This window comes from Sarcophilus harrisii, chromosome X (assembly GCF_902635505.1).
Source record: "Sarcophilus harrisii chromosome X, mSarHar1.11, whole genome shotgun sequence".
Lineage (NCBI taxonomy): Eukaryota > Metazoa > Chordata > Mammalia > Dasyuromorphia > Dasyuridae > Sarcophilus > Sarcophilus harrisii.
The window spans coordinates 12,704,155-12,725,154 of record NC_045432.1 but is presented as its reverse complement, the minus strand read 5'-3'; the positions used below and the strand labels follow the sequence as shown (position 1 = coordinate 12,725,154).

The 21,000-nt window shown below is 43.5% G+C and overlaps 1 protein-coding gene across 4 annotated transcripts in view; it reads right to left on the bottom strand.

Annotated features, from left to right (window-relative positions):
• Positions 1-15,591: 15,591 nt before the first annotated feature.
• Positions 15,592-21,000, bottom strand: part of HCFC1 (host cell factor C1) — a 28,157-nt gene continuing 22,748 nt past the window's right edge. The window contains exons 21-26 of one of the 4 annotated variants that reach the window (XM_031944846.1): positions 20,460-20,575; positions 20,243-20,377; positions 19,687-19,896; positions 18,769-19,066; positions 18,151-18,214; positions 15,592-17,969 (exon numbers count right to left, since the gene is read on the bottom strand). In XM_031944846.1, coding sequence (XP_031800706.1) covers positions 17,930-17,969; positions 18,151-18,214; positions 18,769-19,066; positions 19,687-19,896; positions 20,243-20,377; positions 20,460-20,575 — 863 coding nt within the window. In that variant the 3' untranslated portion in view covers positions 15,592-17,929. The remainder of the gene's footprint in view (positions 17,970-18,150; positions 18,215-18,768; positions 19,067-19,686; positions 19,897-20,242; positions 20,378-20,459; positions 20,576-21,000) is intronic. The other 3 variants (XM_031944848.1, XM_031944849.1, XM_031944850.1) reach the window with 3 other exon arrangements.

Genomic DNA, 21,000 nt, shown 5'->3' with positions numbered 1-21,000 from the left:
TTCCTTTCTTCTTTTTCCCTTCCTTCCTTCTTTCTATACTTCTTTCTTTTTTTTCTTCCTTTCTTTCCTTCTTTCTTCTTCCTTCCTTCCTTTCTTTCTTTCTTCTTCCTTCCTTTCTTTCCTTCTTTCTTTTTCCTTCTTCCTTCCTTTCTTTCCTTCTTTCTTTTTCCTTCCTTCCTTTCTTTCTTTCCTTCTCTTGCTTTTCTTTCTTCTTCCTTCTTTTCTTTCTTCCTTCTTTCTTTTCCTTCCCCTTCCTTCTTCTTTCTTTCTTCCTTTCTTCTTTCCTTTCTTCTTCTTTCTTTTTTTCCTTCTTCCTTCCTTTCTTTCCTTCCTTCTTTCTTTTTCCTTCTTCCTTCTTTCTTTCTTCTTTCTTTTTCCTTCTTCCTTTCTTTCTTTCTTTCTTTCTTCTTCCTTCCTTTCTTTCTTTCTTCTTCCTTCCTTCCTTTCTTTCCTTCTTTCTTTTCTTCCTTCCTTTCTTTCCTTCTTCTTCTTCCTTCCTTCCTTTCTTTCTTCTTCTTCCTTCCTTTCTTTCCTTCTTTCTTTTTCCTTCCTTCCTTTCTTTCTTTCTTTCCTTCTTTCTTCTTCCTTCCTTTCTTTCTTTCCTTCTTCTTTCCTTCCTTTCTTTCTTTCTTCTTTCTTTTTTCTTCCTTCCTTTTTTTCCTTTCTTTCTTCCTTTCTTCCTTTCTTCCTTCTTTCTTTTCCTTCCTTTCTTTCTTTCTTCCTTTCCTTTCTTTCCTTCTTTCTTTTCCTTCCTTCCTTTCTTTTCTTTCCTTCTTTCTTTCTTCTTTTCCTTCCTTCCTTTCTTTCCTTCTTTCTTTTTTCTTCCTTCCTTTCTTTCCTTCTTTCTTCTTCCTTCCTTCCTTTCTTTCTTTCTTCTTTTCCTTTCTTTCCTTCTTTCTTTCCTTCTTCCTTCCTTCTTTCTTCTTTTCCTTCTTCTTTCTTCTTCTTTCCTTCTTTCCCTTCCTTCCTTCTTTCTTTCCTTTCTTCTTTTCCTTCCTTCCTTTCTTTCCTTCTTTCTTCTTCCTTCCTTCTTTCTTCTTTCCTTCTTTCTTCCTTCCTTCTTCCTTTCTTTCTTTCTTTCTTTTCCTTCCTTTCTTTCTTTCTTCCTTTCTTTCTTTCTTTCTTTCTTTCTTTCTTTTCCTTCTTTCTTTTCTTCCTTCCTTCCTTCTTTCTTCTTTCTTTCCTTTCTTCTTTTCCTTCCTTCCTTTTCTTTCTTTTCTTCCTTCTTTCTTCTTTTCTTCCTTCCTTTCTTTCTTCTTCTTCCTTTCCTTTCTTTTCCTTTCTTTTCCTTCTTTCCTTCTTCCTTCCTTTCTTTCTTCTTCTTTCTTTTTCCTTCCTTTCTTTCTTTCTTCCTTTCTTTCTTTTCTTTCCCTTCCTTTCCTTCTTCTTTCTTTCTTTCTTTTCTTTCCTTCTCTTTTCCTCCTTCCTTCTTTCTTCTTCTTTTTCCTTCCTTCCTTTCTTTTCTTTCTTTCTTCCTTCCTTCTTCTTTCTTTCTTTCTTCTTCCTTCCTTCTTTCTTCTTTCTTTTCTTCTTCCTTCCTTCCTTTCTTTTTTCCTTCCTTCCTTTCTTTCTTTCCTTCTTTCTTTTCCTTCCTTTCTTTCTTTCTTCTTTCTTTCTTTCCTTCTTCTTTCTTTTCTTTCCTTCTTCTTTCTTCCTTCTTTCTTTCCTTCCTTTCTTTCTTTCTTTCCTTCTTTCTTTTCTTCCTTCCTTTCTTTCCTTTCTCTTCTTCCTTCCTTCTTTCTTTCTTTTCTTCTTCCTTCCTTTTTCTTTCCTTCTTTTTCTTTTTTTCTTCTTCCTTCTTCCTTTCTTTCTTTCTTTTCCTTCTTTCTTCTTCCTTCCTTTCTTTCTTTCCTTCTTCTTTCCTTCTTTCTCTTCTTTTCCTTCTTTTCTTTTTCTTCTTCCTTCCTTTCTTTCCTTTCCTTCTTTTCTTCCTCCTTCCTTCCTTTCTTTCCTTCTTTCTTTTCCTTCCTTTCTTTCTTTCTTCCTTTCTTTCTTTCTTTCCTTCTTTCTTTTTCCTTCCTTCCTTCCTTTCTTTCTTCCTTTCTTTCCTTTCTTCTTTTTCCCTTCCTTCTTTCTTTCTTTCCTTCTTTCTTTTTCCTTCCTTCCTTTCTTTCTTTCCTTCTTTCTTTTCCTTCCTTTCTTTCTTTTCCTTCTTTCTTTCCTTCCTTTCTTTCTTTTCCTTCTTTCTTCTTCCTTCTTCCTTCCCTTTCTTCCTTTCTTTCTCTTTTCCTTCCTTCCTTCTTTCTTTTCTTTCCTTCTTTCTTCTTCCTTCTTTCTTTTCTTCTCCTTCCTTTCTTTCTTTCTTTTCCTTCTTTCTTTTTCCTTCCTTCCTTCCTTTCTTTCCTTCTTTCTTTTTCCTTCCTTCCTTTCTTTCTTTCCTTCTTTCTTTTTCCTTCCTTTCTTTCTTTCTTCCTTTCTTTCTTTCTTTCCTTCTTTCTTTTTCCTTCCTTCCTTCCTTCCTTCCTTTCTTTCTTTCCTTTCTTCTTTCCTTCCCTTTCTTTCTTCTTCTTTCTTTTCCCTTCCTTCCTTCTTCTTTCCTTCTTTCTTTCTTCTTCCTTCCTTTCTTTCTTTCTTCTTTCCTTTCTTTCCTTCTTTCTTTTTCCTTCGTTCCTTCCTTTCTTTCCTTCTTTCTTTTTCCTTCCTTCCTTTCTTTCTTTCCTTCTTTCTTTTTCCTTCCTTTCTTTCTTTCTTCCTTTCTTTCTTCTTCTTTCTTTCTTTTTTCTTCTTCCTTCCTTCCTTCCTTTCTTTTTCCTTCTTTCTTTTCCTTCCTTCCTTTCTTTCTTTCTTCTTCCTTCTTTCTTTTTCTTCCTTCCTTTCTTCCTTCTTTTTCTTTCCTTCTTTCTTTCTTCCTTCCTTCCTTTTCTTTCCTTCTTTCTTTCCTTCCTTTCTTTCCTTCTTCCTTCTTTCTTTTTTCCTTCTTTCTTTCCTTCTTTTCTTCCTTCTTTCTTTCTTTCCTTCCTTCCTTTCTTTCTCCTTCTTCTTCTTTCTTTTCTTTCTTTTTTCTTCCTTCCTTTCTTTCCTTCTTTCTTCTTCCTTCCTTCCTTTCTTTCTTTTTCTTCTTTCCTTTCTTTCCTTTTTCTTTTCCTTTTCCTTTTTTCTTTCCTTCTTTCTTTTTCTTCTTCCTTTCTTTCTTTCCTTTCTTCTTTCTTCCTTCCTTTCTTTCCTTCTTTCTTCTTCCTTCCTTTCTTTCCTTCTTCTTTTTCCTTCCTTCCTTCTTTCTCTTCTTCCTTTCTTCCTTCCTTTCTTTCTTCCTTCCTTTCTTTCTTTCTTTCCTTCTTTCTTCTTCCTTCCTTTCTTTCTTTCTTCTTCTTCCTTCCTTTCTTTCTTTCCTTCTTTCTTTTTTCTTCCTTCCTTCCTTTCTTCCTTTCCTTCTTTCTTCCTCCTTCCTTCCTTTCTTTCCTTCTTTCTTTTTCCTTCCTTTCTTTCTTTCTTCCTTTCTTTCTTTCTTTCCTTCTTTCTTTTTCCTTCCTTCCTTCCTTCCTTCCTTTCTTTCCTTTCTTCTTTTTCCCTTCCTTCCTTCTTTCTTTCCTTCTTTCTTTTTTCTTCCTTCCTTTCTTTCCTTCTTTCTTCTTCCTTCCTTCTTTCTTTCTTTCCTTCTTCCTTTCTTTCCTTTTTCTTTTTCTTTCCTTCTTTTTCCTTCTTTTTTTTTCCTTCCTTCCCTTCTTTCCTCTTCTTCTTTCTTCCTTCCTTTCTTTCTTTCTTCCTTCCTTCTTTTCTTCTTTCTTTCCTTCCTTCCTTTCTTTCCTTCTTTCTTTTCCTTCCTCATTTCTTTCTTTCCTTCTTTCTTCTTTCCTTCCCTTCCTTCCTTTCTTCCTCTTCCTTCTTTCTTCTTTCTTCTTCCTTCCTTTCTTTCTTCCTTTTTTTTCTTCCTTTCCTTCTTTCTTCCTCTTCTTCTTTCATTCCTCTCTTTCTTTTCCTTCCTTCCTTCCTTCTTCCTTCCTTTTCCTTTTCCTTCCTTCCTTCTTTCTTTCAGCTTCCTTCCTTCTTCTAGCCTTCTTTCATGCCTCTTCTTCCTCCTTTCTCTTTTCTTTCTTTCTTCCTTCCTTTCTTTTTCTTTCTTTCTTCTTCTTCCTTTCCCTCTTCTCGTCCCCTTACTAGTGTATTTCTCTTTACAGTTCTTCCCTCCGGCCTGGCCTTACCACCTATTGTCTTCTCCTAGCTACCTCCTTCCTTTTCGGAGAACAGGACTTCCTGGATCTAAATCAATCCATTCTATTCTATAGCGATTCCTCCTGGTCATGGTTTTACTAAATCCCTCAAGTTATCTATCCATGTCCTTTTTTCCAGAATAAAGGTTGCAGATCCACAGTTAAAGTTGAGTTCCCCCCTCAAACCATCTTTCTCCAGTTTTTCTTTCTGCTGCACCATCCCCTCATTTCTGTGGGCTTTACATAAAGCAGAGATAAATATCTTCACAGTCTTCCTGGGAACAAGATGAAAGCTACACAAAGCTTACTGAACTATGTGGGAAGTGTTTATTGTGTGCTGGGAGAAGAGGATTCAGATATGAAATATCAACTCAAGATGTTTATATTCTAATGGCGAAGACCACAAATACTGGGGCATGGGGTAGGAAAAGAGAGTTTAGGATGGGAAACTCCCAGGGAAAGGAAACTGATCCATAAAGAGGTCATCATTTCCAGAAACAAGGATAACCTAGCTAGAAGCAGAGAGGAGTGGTGGAAAGAGAGTGAGGGTGGGGGGAAGGTGTGCTTGCAGCGGCAGAGCGGCCGATGGCAAGATGACCCAGGCATACTGCCAGGGAGGCTCAATGAAGCGCAGTTGCTTTGTCCACAGCCAATCAATAACCACGATGGCTCATTCCAAAGGTCAGAGTTCCAAGGTGTAGAGAAGGACAAGGGGCATGGAGTCAGATCTGGCACGGAGGGGGCCACTCCAGGCAGACAGATGTGGCTTAGTAACAGCAAGACTGCTGACAAAGTGACCAGATGGCTTTGGGAGATACCAACATGATATATGAAGAGATGCTAACATGAAGGTTTTTTTCTTTTCAGAGCGGGACAGTCAAGGTTGAGGTTGATCTGGTCTGGTCAGTTTTGCTGAACCGAATTTTTGTTGTTCAATCTTGTCTGACTCTTTGTGGCCCCATTTTGGAGTTTTCTTGGCAAAGATACTGGAGTGGTTTGCTATTTCCTTCTCCAGTTCATTCTACAGATGAGGCAACTGAGGCAAACAGGGTGAAGTGACTTACCCAGGGTGACACAGTTACTAGATGACTGAGCTCACACTTAAACTCAGGAAGATGAGTCTTCCTGACTCCAGATATGGCATTAGAGCACCACCTAGCTACTCAAATTGATACTTGGTCTCTTTCTAGTTCATTGTTATGTTACAGCGTTAAAAGCAAGACAATGAGTCTTTCTTTCTTTCTTTCTTTCTTTTTCTTTCTTTCTTTCTTTCTTTTTCTTTCTTTCTTTCTTTCAACTCCTCCAGCCAGTGGCTGCTTGAATTCATTTGCTTGACGTATAATGATCCTGGTAAATTAGCCAATATTAAGAGAACAAAAAAGACTGACTAAAAAATCATAACAGCTTGATAGAAATTAGTGTTAACACAAACAGAAAAGTAATCTTACATAATTTTTTTTGCCAGCAAACAGAAAATGAATGTAACAGACAGAATGTTAAGAAGGCTTTATAGAACAATAATATTCCATTACATTCATATAGCATATGTTCCTCATCTGACCGTATTTTAGTTACCATAACTTCTCTTCAGATTAAAAAAATTACTATGTTGTTTTCTGTAACTCAGAACTTTTTTATGGTACAAAATCAAATAATGGCTAACAATTCACAACAATACAATAGGTAGAGAATACAACCACATCCAAGAGGTGCATTCAAAATTCTAGGGGATAAAGATTACCAAGTTAGCATATTTTTCTTTTCTTTTTTTTCAACTTTCAATAGTATTTTATTTTTTCAAATATTTCCAATATATTTTCAAAGTAGCTTTCAACATTCATTTTTGTCAGACTTGGTGTTTCAAATTTTTTTCCTTCCCTCCCTTCCCAAGGTGACAAACAATTCAATATAGGTTAGACATGTGCAATCCTTTTAAAAATATTTCCATCTTTGTCATATTGTGCAAGAAAAATCAGACCAAAAGGGTAAAAATCCACAAGAAAGAAAAAGTGAACAAACAAACAAAAAAAGGTGAAAATACTTTGTTTCTATCCGTACATCCAGCCATTCTGGAGAGCAATTTGGAACTATGCTCAAAAAGTTATCAAACTGTGCATACCCTTTGATCCAGCAGTGTTTCTGCTGGGCTTATATCCCAAAGAGATCTTAAAGAAGGGAAAGGGACCCACATGTTCAAAAATGTTTGTGGCAGCCCTCTTTGTAGTGGCAAGAAGCTGGAAACTAAGCGGATGTCCATCAATTGGAGAAGGGCTGAATAAATTATGGTATATGAATGCTACGAAATATTATTGTTCTGTAAGAAATGACCAGCAGGATGACTACAGAGAGGCTTGGAGAGACTTACATGAACTGATGCTGAGTGAAATGAGCAGGGCCAGGAGATCATTATATATTTCAATACTATATGATGATCAGTTCTGATGAACATGGCTCTCTTCAACAATGAGATGAATCAAATCAGCTCCATTTGTTCAATAATAAATAGAAGCAGCTACACCCAGCGAAAGAACTCTGGGAAATGAGTGTGAAGCACCACATAGTATTTCCAATCCCTCTGTTTTTGTCTGCTTGCATTTTGATTTCCTTCTCAGGTTCATTGTACACTATTTCAAAGTCCGACTCTTTTTGTACAGCAAAATAACCGTATGGACATGTATACGTATCTTGTATTTAACTTATACTTCAACATATTTAACAATGTATTGTCTACCTGCCATCTGAGGGAGGGAGTGGGGAAAAGAGGGAAAACAATTGGAACAAAAGATTTGTCAATTGTCAATGCTGAAAAATTACCCATGCATATATCTTGTAAATAAAAAGCTATTTGAAAAAGAACCATATTCCATTATATTCATAACATGACATGTAGCCATTGCCCAACTGATGGGCATCCACTGAATTTTTAGTTCATTGACACTACCTACAAAAGAGCCAGCATAATTTTCTTCTTTTTTACTCTTATTTTCCCCAGGTACTTGTAAAACAAGTTTTGTTTTAAGTTATACATGTACATTCATTTTTTAAAATATGTTTTCTTATGAATTACGTTGGAAGGGAAAAATCGAACAAAAGGGAAAAACCATGAGAGGAAAAAAAAAAAGAAGAAAAGGGAAAAAAAGTGAACATAGCATGTGCTGAGTACGCATGCGCTGATTACATTCTCCATAGTTCTTTCTCCTACAATGTTAAAAGGAAAGCCGACAGTGAATCACTGAGTCATCATAATGAGGAGGGTATTTTCTAGCTAAAGCTTATTAGGATTGCTTTAGATCACTGAACCGCTGAGAATAATCAAGTCTATCATAGTTGATCATCACAGTCTTACTGTTACATGGTACAATTTGATGGGCATCTACTCAATTTCTAGTTTCTTGCCGCTACAAAAAGAGCCGGCATAATTTTTAATAAAGGGATGGCACTCTGGGTGGGGAAGGCAGGTTCACATGGCCAACTACTCACTTATATCGATGACAATTATTTTAAATGTGAAGAACTAAGGAAAAGTATGGAAAAAAGACCCCCCTTCTATGTTACTTCTGGAGGCTGAAATCTGGGTTGGGAATGGGGAGGGCCTGAAAGATAGAGCTACCTGGGTGTCCTGAGGTGGTTGTCTCCCCAGTTTCCAGTTAATGTAATCCCCTTCCTAAAGCTCAGGGGAGAAGTTCACAGGAAGTTGAGATTGAGGCCTAGTTCACCCTTCTAGACCCTTAATCAATTGGTGAGCATGCACTGAGCCCTCCCTGGCTGGCCTTGACTGTATTACGGGGAAAACAACAGCCTGGGAACAGCTAGACCCCGGCCTTTAGATACTGGTTGGGGAGCCAGTTCTCACAGACCATATTAGACACAGATAACAAATAAGACCTATAGGGTCTTGGTAGTGATGGGGAGGGATCACTGGGGCTAGCAGATAGGGACAGAGTAATTCCTTGGAAATTGTGATACCTGAGCTGGGCCTTGAAAGAAAAGTAGGAACTATGGAGACTGAATGCAGGTAGAATCACATTATTTTCACCTTTTTGAGGGGCTCCTTTCTCATGGTTTTTCCATTTCTTTTTTTTTTTTTAACACTTTTTGCTCAGGCAATTAGGGGTTAAGTGACTTGCCCAGGGTCACAGCTAGGAAGTGTTAAGTGTCTGAGGTTAGATTAGACCTGAGAGGACTCAGGTCCTCCTGATTTCAGGGCTGGTGCTCTATCCACTGCACCACCTGGCTGCCCCCTTTCCCTTTAGTTCTGATTTTTTTTTTATTTAATAGCCTTTTATTTACAGGATATATACATGGGTAACTTTACAGCATTAACAATTGCCAAACCTCTTGTTCCAATTTTTCACCTCTTACCCCCCCCACCCCCTCCCCTAAATGGCAGGATGACCAGTAGATGTTAAATATATTAAAATATAACTTAGATACATAATAAGTATACATGACCAAAACATTATTTTGCTGTACAAAAAGAATCAGACTCTGAATTATTGTACAATTAGCTTGTGAAGGAAATCAAAAATGCAGGTGTGCATAAATATAGGGATTGGGAATTCAATGTAATGGTTTTTAGTCATCTCCCAGAGTTCTTTCTCTGAGTATAGCTGGTTCAGTTCATTACTGCTCCATTGGAAATGATTTGGTTGATCTCGTTGCTGAGGATGGCCAGGTCCATCAGAACTGGTCATCATATAGTATTGTTGTTGAAGTATATAATGATCTCCTGGTCCTGCTCATTTCACTCAGCATCAGTTCTGTAAGTCTCTCAGGCCTTTCTGAAATTATCCTGTTGGTCATTTCTTACAGAACAGTAATATTCCATAATATTCATATACCATAATTTATTCAGCCATTCTCCAACTGATGGACATCCATTCAGTTTCCAGTTTTTAGCCACTTCAAAAAGGGCTGCCACAAACATTCGTGCACATACAGGTCCCTTTCCCTTCTTTATAATCTCTTTGGGATATAATCCCAGTAGTAACACTGCTGGATCAAAGGGTATGCACAGTTTGATAACTTTTTGAGCTTAGTTCCAAACTACTCTCCAAAATGGATGGATTTGTTCGCAACTCCACCAACAATGCATCAATGTCCCAGTTTTCCCGCATCCCCTCCAACAATCATCATTATTTTTTCCTGTCATCTTAGCCAATCTGACAGGTGTGTAGTGGTATCTTAGAGTTGTCTTAATTTGCATTTCTCTGATTAATAATGACTTAGAGCATTTTTCATATGATTAGAAATAGTTTCAATTTCTTCATCTGAGAATTGTCTGTTCATATCCTTTGACCATTTTTCAATTGGAGAATGGCTTGATTTTTTATAAATTAGAGTTAATTCTCTCTATATTTTGGAAATGAGGCCTTTATCAGAACCTTTGACTGTAAAAATATTTTCCCAGTTTATTGCTTCCCTTCTAATCTTGTCTGCATTAGTTTTGTTTGTACAAAAACTTTTCAGTTTGGTATAATCAAAATTTTCTATTTTGTGATCAGTAATGATCTCTAATTCTGCTTTGGTCATAAAGACCTTCCCCTTGCACAGGTCTGAGAGGTAAACTATCCTGTGTTCCTCTAATTTATTAATAATTTCATTCTTTATGCCTAGGTCATGAACCCATTTTGACCTTATCTTGGTGTACAGCGTTAAGTATGGATCAATGCCTAGTTTTTGCCATATTAGTTTCCAATTTTCCCAGCAATTTTTATCAAACAGTAAGTTCTTATCCCAAAAGCTGGGTCTTTGGGTTTGTCAAAGACTAGGTTGCTATATTTGTGGACTGTTTTATCCCTTGAACCTAATCTATTCCACTGATCAACTAATCTATTCCTTAGCCAATACCAAATAGTTTTGGTAACTGCTGCTCTATAATATAATTTTAGATCTGGTACAGCTAAGCCACCATCATTTGATTTTTTTTTTCATTAATTCCCTTGAAATTCTTGACCTTTTGTTTTTCCATATGAACTTTGTTGTTATTTTTTCTAGGTCATTAAAATAGTTTTTTGGGAGTCTGATTGGTATAGTAGTTCTGATTTTTCTTCCACAACACGACCAATATGGAAATCTGTTTTAAATGATCGTATGTACCTGTGTAACCTATATCAGATTGTTATCTTAGGGAGGGAGGGGGGAAAGGAGAGAAGGAGAAAAATTTGGAACTCAAAATCTTACAAAAATCAATGTTTAAAACTATTTGTACGTGTACTTGGGAAAAATAAAATACCATTAATTGACAGGGGGTGGGGGGCAAATGCAGAGAAGGCAAGAATGGTGAAGGATCCAAGCACGGATCCCCACTCGGTCAGCTTCTGGCTATGTGTCAGAAGGATTAGCTTGTTCTGTCTGCTTGGTCTGGGAGGGCGGAATCAGGAGCCAGAGGTAGCACTTACAAAGAGGCAAATGGAAGGCTCTCGGGAAGGAAAAAGCTTTCTCACTGGAATTGTCCAAACATGAAATTAATGGGGAAGTAAATGGGGTCCCTTCACCAGAGACCTCTAAGCAGAGGCTGGTTGCCCACTTATGGGACATACTGCAAAGAGCGTTCCCGGCATGGGATCTATTCCTTCTCACCCCACAACAGGGGCTTCATCAGGGTTTTAGTCACAAGGGGCAAGATGCCCTTGATGAGGAACACATGCCTTGCTGGTAGGATCCAGTGGACTCTGATTAGGTCTTTAGGAAGTAAAGGCTGCTGGTACACTGCTGGTGACTGGGAAGGGGGGTGTGGGGAGACGGACTACTGTCAGGAAGCTTTCCTTCTTTGGCCTGTACTAATGAGCTGTGGGAAGGCTCTGCTGCTCTTCAGCCTTCTTCCTCATGGTATAGTTTCTCTCCTTTAGACTCCTAGGCACGTGCAGTGAGGATAATTTCTCTCTTCGCCAATGGCGGTATCTTACAGAAAGTCAGCTTTTTAAACTGTGCTTTGGGATCCCATATGGGGTCTTGTAATTGAATGTGGAGATCATGAAATTACGATTTGTTATCAGTACATATTTGATTTGTTTACCTAGTTTATATCCCTGAATACATGGGGTTATGTGAAAATTTTCTTGAGTGGAAAAAATTTCAGAAACCTTGTAGAGCAGATGTGCATGGAAGTGGGAGCTGGGTTTATTCAGGTGAAAGGCAAGCTTTCCTGAACCAATGATAGATGGCTCCCGTTTTCCAGCTTCCTTTTCTCAGCACGGATCAACAACCAGCAATCTTGATAAATGGACGTTTCCGATCTCGGTTACCTCGTGGATTAAGAATTCCAGATTCGGGGATTTGGGAGACCAGGTGACCAAAGGAAAAACTCTTTCCCAGCACATTTTTGGGAGGAGACGAAGGACTACCACTAAGAGGGCGACTGTTTTATGGCTGGCAGACGAAAACAGCGACACTGCTGGGTGGAAGATATGGACTTGCCAGCCCACCTCGATGACCACTGTGATTTGCTTAGACAGTTGTAGGCCTGAGGTGAATGGAAATAGTATGTTATAGAATGTTTCCTGTATTTTTTCATGAGCCTTTTTGGTGTTTCGCGCACTTTCTGTAAAGAAAGAAAGAAACAGCTGGCCCCCTCTGATGGCTATCTTGCATATGAGGTCACCATCACCACCGCCACTGCCGTCCACCTTGATAGATCTGGTACCCATAGAAAGGGGAAGCCTAAACTTCAAGCCTTTTCCCTGGAGCCTCCATGAGCCAAAGAGAACTTGAAGTACATTGGCAAGGACCGTTGCAGATCCTCCCCCCCCCCCCTCCCCGACCCCAGATCACACTTGCCCGGCCAGTCCATTGACCTCCTCAAGGACAGAGCCGCACCTTAGATTCAGCATTTGGATGTAGGCTTGTTTTGCAAATGAAGAAAATGAAGCATTTTGAAGCCTCCAAATCTTAGCCCCCCAGCCTGGCTTTTCTTTCAGGTTCGGCCGCCTCTGCTTCATCCAGTTCTACAGTTAAGCCTTCCATAGCTCCACTTTCCCCATCCCAGGTTTCAGAATTAAGTGGGAATTTGAGGGGAGTTTTGCCAAAGCTAAAGACAACACAGAGCCTGAGATCGAATACTTAACCCAAATTGTACAAGGTACCCAAAACACCCCATCAAAAGAAAAGGTCTAGACTTCTCCATCCGGAGACTGACCAACTTTCTGCAGGTTCTCCAGCTCTCAGGGGCCCTCAGGCCATGTTGAGGAAGGGAGAAGCGCACCCCACAGAGAGATTGGCTCGGTTGGGGGCCCGGAGCCGGACATTCCCTCCATTGGATCCTGCTAGGAACGGACTCTGTTCTCTTCCTTTCTTCGAGGTTCAGCTCTGAGCGAAACTTCCCAAGGCCCACAGTATCCGTGCTCTCTTTCTTGGCCCTCTGGTATTTACTCAAATAGGCCAAAGTCGTTACAACTTAAACTTGGGGAAGAACGGGAGGTTTCCACTTTCAGGAGAGTTCACTTGGACCTACTAGAAGACACTCCATAAGGTGTTTTCTTGCTGAATGAAACCACTGGGGCCGGACTTACTGTCAATGCTGGGCAAGGCTTCCAGAATTTCGAGGTCCAGTCTATGAACAGTTAAATCCACATAGGTGTCCAGATTTGTAAGGCCCTCGAGGGCAGGAATGAGTTCAGTTTGGCTTTAGAGCCTTTAAGGCTGGTAAAAGTTAGGTAGGATAGCCTAGGATGAACTCCTAGCACGCCTGGGCTTACTGCCTGATTTAGCCTGAGTGCCCAGCACTGAGTGGGTGGCTCAGGGGAGCCTTCACCCACCAGAGGAGGACGGATTTATAATTCCAGGAGCCCCTTCTGCCCAGCATCATCTGGGACGGAGCGGGGCCGGAAGTTTCAGTCTGTTTGTAGAATTGCACCTTGTGCCCAAGACCACAAGTAGAAAGGCCTTTTTTCTGCGGACTTTCACCCCGTTTCCTCCCCTCTCCCCTTCCAGGAGCACTTTCCATTCCTGCTGCTCTAGAACAAGACCAACTCGCTTGGCTGGCAACTGGGGACTTGGCCTTAATGTCCATCCACAATCACTCAGATTCCACATTCTCTAATACATCTTGGAGATTTAATGAGCAAAAAGGCTTCTCATTGTCGTTCACTCTCTGACCCTACTTGGTTTTTCTTGGCAAAGATACTAGAGGGGTTGCTGCTTCCTTCTCTAGCTCATTTTACAAAGTGGGAATTGAGGTAGATGGCTAAGTGACTAGTCCAGGGTCATACAGCTGGTGTCTCAAGTCAGATTTGAACTAACAAAATGGAGCCTTTTTGACTCCAGGCCTGGAATTTTATCTGCGGTGTCACCAAGTTGACTGTGCAGAGGCAGGAAACCCCATCACTCCTGGGAACAGTGGCTATTTCCTGGCCCTCCCCCCTTTCGGCCTAATCTATTAGCCATAGGGCCTTTCAGAGATGTAACTCGTCAGCAGCCTCTGCTTTGGTTCTTAATTAACTGTCTTAATTTTCTATTTGTATCCTTTATGTTCCACACAGTAAGTGCTCAATAAATGCTTTTTCACTCATTCATTCACTTGTGAGCAAGAAGCATCCTCATCAACGTGCTCAGTGGAACACTTCCTTGGGGGAGCGGCTCCTATTACTTGCAATGAGGGACGTCGGCAGCATAGTTGGCAAGGGCTGGGAAGGACGCCCCTTATTCTCAATAAGTTGGGATGGAGAGATTTTCCTGTGCAACTGTCGTGGTTGGCCCAGGCCGGTAGGGGGTCTTTCTCCAGTGCTTTTGTGTGAAGAACCTTCCCCCTCTTTGGTTGATGAAAATGAGCTGTTTTCTACCCTAACGTATAGAACACTCATCCAGGCTGTGGTATGGATAGCCACAAGGTAGGGAGACATGGGCACCCGGACGGGGATGGGAGTGGAAAAGGTACCGTTCCCCCCCCCCCCCCAAAGACTGCTACCGGTCATCTTTTCCCTTTTGGCCAGGATTACCCCATCTTTCTGAAGCAGATGTGAACAGATTCCCCTTCTCGATGCCTACAGGATAGAGCCCAGACCCCTGGATCATGGCATTAAAGGCATCACCTTTCCAGTTTTCTATTTCCCTTGCTCCCCACCAAGTCTCTGCGTCCCTATCCCTACGTGTCCTAATCTTAGCCATCCTCCAAGGCCCAGCTTAAAGTGCTTTTGACTGGGAAGTCTCCCCTGCTCTCCTTCCTTTGAGCCCTTCTAAAGAGGCTTGGCCCCGAAGCACACACTGCCCTATTCCTGGAGTGGTGCCTTTGAGTGAATCCCATTTCCCTAGGCAGACCGACAGCTCTGAGAAGCCAGGGCTTCTCGCCTCCATTTCCCCCAAAGTGCTGGGAATAGGCTCCTGGAAGGTATCTTGTCTAAGCCCCCCAACTGGATTCACGAACTGAACCCCAAGAGAGGAAGAGATTTCTTGGGTGACTGACATTACTGAGTATCTCTGGTGCATCCAGCCCAGCACCTAGTGGTGGGGTCAGGAACAGGGAGACAACAGGTCCTTGGTTCTGTCCATTAAGAAAGACAGCAGAGAACCAGTACTAGATGGCAACTGGAATTCCCAAGCGTAGCGGCGTCCGATATAAGATCTCCTGAACCAGGTGTGACCTCAGCAGGAGGCAACTGGGGGAGGGGGCGCCAGAGAGGCCCCAGCTTCACAGGGGCAAAATGGAATCCTCCCTTGGGCGATGTCAAAGGGAAACGAGTATCCCGAACTTATAGGAGAGCTATAAGTCCAGTTCAGGTTCTTCTGGATCTTGCTGGCCTTTTGGCAACAAAAGGGACTTTTATTTTATCAAGATCTAGCTCTGAAATAAGAAATGAGATTAAACGATGTTTTTTCTGCCTCAAACTCTCTGATCAAGTTGGGAAATGAGGAATAAGCATCATAGCAAAAAAAGGAGACCCCAGTCTAATTCATGCCTGTCCCTAAATGCAGTATCTTAGTAGGTCCCGGTTCTGGTTCCCTCTCCCAGAGCCAACAATGCAAAGGGGAACTGAGCAGGGGAAGTTTGCATAGCAAAGCGGCTAGTTACATTTTGCCCAGCGATCATGGACTCCACCCTGTTCTTTTTGGTCATTGTGTGCTCAGCTCCAAGTTATACTAGAACTCGGAGCCCATGAATTTTAAGGTTTTTCCTTCAAGAGATACCTTCTCTTAACATGGCCCCTTAGAAGTCTGTCAACTCCCCCCCTCCTCCCCTTTCACAGATAGGATAACTGAGGTGTGCAGTGAGCCATCTAAAGCCCAACAGCTAGTTAGCAGAACTGGGACTGGAAGCTAGATCTTCTGGGTAGGCAACCCTCATTCTTAAAGGCTAGAAGCTCCTCTAAGCTGGGCCCCATGAGTTGAGCAAACGAGCACTGTGCTTTCTATCTGGAGAGCAGAGGTAGAGCAGGGAACATGTGTTTTCTACCTCTGGGTCTTCGGGGATGATCTTTGGAGTTTGTGGGTGGGAAAGAAAACCACATGGTTATTTCAAAAAAACGTATTTTATTGTTCAAAATAGCACAAACAACATAGCACTAGGGTAATATTGAGTCACAGGGGGAGGGGTTCTCTACAATGGAAGATTGAACAGCTGTCTTAAAAAAAAAAAAGCAAGAAATTAAAGGGGTGGGTGGTAGAAGATGAAGAAAAACAGATGGCAGGACCAGGCGAATGGAATCTAAGAGACTAAACAGTAAAGTCGTCCACAGTGAAATATACTATAATACAAAAGAAGAGGCCCTGCAGTTTTGTAGGGTCCAATAGCAGAAGGGTGAAGAGGGTACCGTGGGGAAGCAGGGAAAGGGACATCGGTCGCTACCTCTCCAGACTGGCCCAAGAACTGAGGAGAGGCTCTAGCCAGATCCTCAAGGCTGGCTTTTTGTTTGGAAATTCTTTTGTACAGCATTTTGAAAAGTGCTCGTTTTGCCAATGCAGGTTTGGGGCACCGGGGAGCTTGGCTCCCCATAGCCACCCTGCCTTATTACATTGAGTTCAGCTCCTGACTCACTGGCTCTACTCTTCAGAGCAGGTGGGTGAAGCTGGAGAGCAAGGCCTACAAATTCATGGAATCTGTAGGCCGGAGCTGCTGGCTTTGAGAAAGAGCACCCCCATCCCCCTCCAATCGTCAAACTTCAACCTCTTCCAATCCAAGTTTCCATTCTGCCCTTTCAACTCCCCTCTTTCCCCAAAAACAAAAGTTTGGGGGAGGGGCAAAGGAAAAGGGAAGGGCCTCTCTTGGAAACTGGCAGCTGTCTACTCTCGGCTCCATCTCTACCAGAAACCCTTCCTGTTTGGACTGGCCCTAGCCGACCAGGGAAGGGTCTATAGGGAGCTCAGACATAAAGGGATTGGGGGTAGGATGGGGGACAAGGGAGGCAGCATATTCCAACATTACCTTTCTTGAAAACCAACCTGATGGTTCACTCATTGCCCAACTGGCTAACGTGATAAACTTGAAAGGATCTGGGTTCTTTATGTGCCTAAGTTGTTATTGCCTCCTTCCTCCCAATTAACCTGACATACCCTCTTCCTTCAGGGGAATTGGGCCAGCAGAAGATAAGGGACCGGCAACATGCAGAAAGTGTTTGCGGTCAAGAGAAACCAAAGTATTTAAAGCCTGTCTCTGCTGGCGCTACCCAGGGCTGCCATTCTCTCATCCTGGCCAGTTTAGCCCCCCTCCCGCCTCCCCCCACCCAGAACATCCCTGCCAAGACTGATGCTAGATTGGGAGGAAAAAAAAATAATCCATTTTGTACATCGCTAAAAGATACCCCCCCCCCAAAAAAGGGAAAAAAAAAGCCCCACATACTATAAGATTGTAATAAAAATGAGCTTCATTTCTTCAACTTTTCACTTAAAAAAAAATTATGATAGTTCCCCCCCTCCCCTGACCCTAACTTGTCTGGGGCTACTGCGCCCTAGTGTGGCGTTACAAAGCGTCTTCTAGACCAAGCCATGCTGCCCGTGCCAGCCCCTGCTCTGTGCAGGAGTGTGGGTGGGGGGTGTAGCAGATTGTGATGCCAGGGCCCTGGGGAATCACAGGCTTGGGGGGAACAGGGATGAGGTGAGGTTAAGGAATCTGGGTGCTGCAAACTAAAAAGATAAAAATGACAAAAGATGTCCGTGGGGTCGGCCTAAGTCCGACTTTGAAGAAAGGGGTGGGAGGGGAGGAAGGCTGGCTAAATGCCCATTGCCCGTTGGTTTCCTTTGATTTTCTTGCGGCCGAAGTCCTCCTCCTTCCTCCTCCATTCCCACACCTGTCTTCTCTGCAACCCCAGGGAAAACCAAGAATAAAGAAATGTTTGTCTTAAAAAGGAATTTTAAATTTCTCTTTTAAAGGTCACGAATATGGGAAAAGCATAAAACCTACACGGGAACCCTGCTGTGAAAAACTTTCATGGGTAGAGGGAGACTGCCAACGGGTCCCCCATCGTTGTCATCCTCTTCCCCTCTTCCCGCTACCACCCAGGGGAGGCACGAGGGGCCACCCGCTGTCTCTAAGGTTTGGTACTGCATGCAAAATTCAGCACAGGGGTCCAGGGTGTGAAGGCCTCTCCTCCTCTTTCTCAAGCTAACCTTTTCCCCTCCCCAACCCAATATTTTCAAATGTGCTTTCTTCATAACAATTCGTCCTCCCCACCCTTTCAAGAAACCCAAACAAACCAAAACAAAACAAAATGGAGAACAAGAAAACCGGGCAGAGGGAGGCTCCAAAGGTTTGGGGGTAAAGGGTGGGGGAGTAGGGGAGGAGGGGAAGTTGTACAAGGCGCAGCAGGTGGTATCTTGGAAGCAGAGCAGGGGGCTGGGGAGAGGGTCGGCATTCACTGGCCATCTGCCTTGGATTTCTTTGGAGCAGATTTCCTTGGGAGAAGGGAAAGAAGGGTCAAGACAGGCTCCCACTATTTCCCCCCTCAGATTTGCAAGACCCCAGTGGCAGGAAGTGTTAAGTTAGGTGGTGGTCACTAGTATCCAGCACCTTTCCCACCTACGCTATCCATCTCTCTCCCCGCCCCCGCCCAAAATCTTCACGAGCCACACTTACATTTCTGGTGAGGACAAGGGCCGCTTGCTGGCAGGCTTGGAGCTGGAACTCTCTTTGCTAGATTCTACAGAAGACAAGGACAGAAAGGAGAGGGTGAACGGGAATGGGGAGGTGAGGCAGCCTAGCTTGACACAAGGGCAAACCGGGGCTCAAGGTAGATACAAGTGGGACAACAGTTCTCAAACCTGTTCAATTCCACAATTTTTACTTTCACATAAAAATGCCATGTGCTGATATCTCAACTCCCTCATGAGAGCACACGGCCCCTTCTTCAAGCTCTCCACTCGGGACAAGTTGTGAATCACCTTGGATCAACATACGTTATATTCACACACGTATTAACAAGCAACAATCTCCTCAGCCCCCCCCCCCCCCCCCCCCCCCCCTTTCCTCAAATGTCTCCTTCATTAGACCAGGAGCTCAAGGGAAGGGACCTCTACTCTGTCTCTCCAAACAAGGTTCTGGGTTAATAAGACCCCCTCCCAGCCCCGCATTATGGTATAATCTATGACCCATAGAGCACAAACCTCTTTGTCCCTTTGCTCAACTTATTGCCAGAGGTATCCTTCAAAACACTACCCAGATGCCCCCGATTCCCCTCTCATGTACGCTTCTTACCTTGTAACCACCTGACTTGTGTGGCAGGGCCGTAGCCCTTTTCATTGCGGGCAGCAATTCGGAAGATGATGGCGGGCTTGGTGGTATAGTCTATGTGGGCATTGGAGAGGCTGGAGGACTGCACCAAGCAGGATGGGTTGGGCCCACAATAGACCCGCATGAAGGCCAACTGAGCTGGGGCCGAGCTTTTCGGTTCACCTGCCTGGGAGCTCTGGATGGCTAGGTATACTGAGTACTCAATGATCTTGCCCGAGGTCACTGAGGGTGGCTCCCAGGTGAGGTGTGCACCATCTGGGCTCTTAGGGGACAAAAGGGAAGGAGAGAGTGAGAAAGAGGTAAAAAACTCATAAACACAGGCCCAAGGTTACCACTGTCAGCCTGAAATGCCACTAGGCAAATACTTTACTACAGAAGAAGGAACAAGTTGTAAGCAAAGACCCCAAATTTAAGACATATTGGACCCCTGAAACACAGCTACATCCCTCGCCCCCAGCTGCCGTCACTGCCTCCTCCTAAACCACAGCAAGGATGTCAGTGTTCCGCCTCACTTTACAAGTAGGGAAACTTGAGGCTTAAAAATAAAATGACAACTTGCAAGCGATCAGTAGGATCAGTAACAACACCAAGACTATGTCTGACGTCTAGGTCTCACACACCGTCCTTCTTCTAGAACTCTATAGCCACATTCTGGTTAGACAAACATGCTTCATGCTTCCCCCTCCTCCCTCCAACCTGGAGCTGAGCTGAGACACACGCAACTCCCAGCTCAACCTTCCCAAATCAACACTACCCACTTTTGTTCAATATTAGCCTTCCCCTTTGGGCTTTGTACAGAGGACTCCATACAAAAAAAGGCGAGGACAAAATGAATAAAAGGGGCCCTGTAGGTTATGTTCAGACTCAGGTCAATATACTCACTTTACTGATTTTAATGGCACAGGGAGCCCCAGGAAAGCCAGGCAGACAAGTCTTAAAGGCTGAGATTTCACTGAAGGGCCCCCGGCCACAGGCATTGATGCCTGCAACTCGGAACTTGTAGGCTGTGCCCGGCTGCAGCTCTTGTTTCTTTAGTTGGTTGTAGTCAGGGATAGTGCCCGAGTCATCCTGGTAAGGGACAGAAAAATATAACTATAGCTGAGGTTATCTACCTGGCTTCCCACCAAGGATCTTTCCATGAGCTAGGGGGTAGGGAGAGAAGAGGCAGAGGAAAAAAGCCGACAAGTCAATACAAAGACCTACAAACTGTTGTTACAGTTAAGGGAATGACACCCCCCCCCCCCCCCCCCCCCCCCCCCCCCCCCCCCCCCCCCCCCCCCCCCCCACTGTCTTAGACCTCTTCTCTGATCCCACCCACCACAACTAATGAATAGATCCAGACACGGAAAGGGAAAGAGCTCAGTTACTAACGAGCCAGGGGCAACTGTACCAGGCCTAGGCCCGAGGGTGGAGGACAAACACTCCTGGGGGCACTCACGTCACTCGGGGCATCATCTGGGGGCAGGAAATAGTGCATCACCATCATGTTGGTGCCTTTGATGACCCCAACATCGAACCACTGGTTTTCTTTCTTTGCTGTGGCTTTCATAGGTGGGGGCAAGGGGTCAGGTTTCTAGGGAAGACAAGGGATCAAGTCAATCTCAAAGACCTCTGGAAGAGTTGTATTCCTTCAAGGACCAACGCACCCAACTCACCCCCACTGGTGACTCGATGCCATTAGCTACCTCAGCCAGGGCAGTAGCTGCCTGGAGCTTCGCTGGACTAGCCACCACTGGCTGAGGAGCCACAAATGTGTTAGATGGAGCCAAACCTGGGAAAAGAAAGCATCTGATGAAAGAGGTCCTAAGGAGACCTGGCTCTCACATCCTGTGCCCTGCACCTTCTTTTACAGCAGCTATCCTGGCCCCTGGGGCAGGACCTTTGCCACTGACAGGCTCGCACACACGTTCAGGCTGTTGCCTTCTTCCTGAAATGAGTTTTCTTCTCCTGAGAACTGTGAAGAAGACTTTGAGAGAAGCCTGGAGATGAAACTTGAATCCAGGCCTTTTCCCTCTAAAACACTCAACCCCCACACAGGCAAAGACTTAAGGCCAGCTGCCTCCAGGAGCTTTAACTGCTCCCCGAGCAAAGGCACCTTAGGTCTGAAGGTAAAGGCAGGGAATGGTGGGTTGGGGGGGGGGGGGGGGGGGGGGGGGGGGGGGGGGGGGGGGGGGGGGGGGGGGGGGGGAAAGAAGA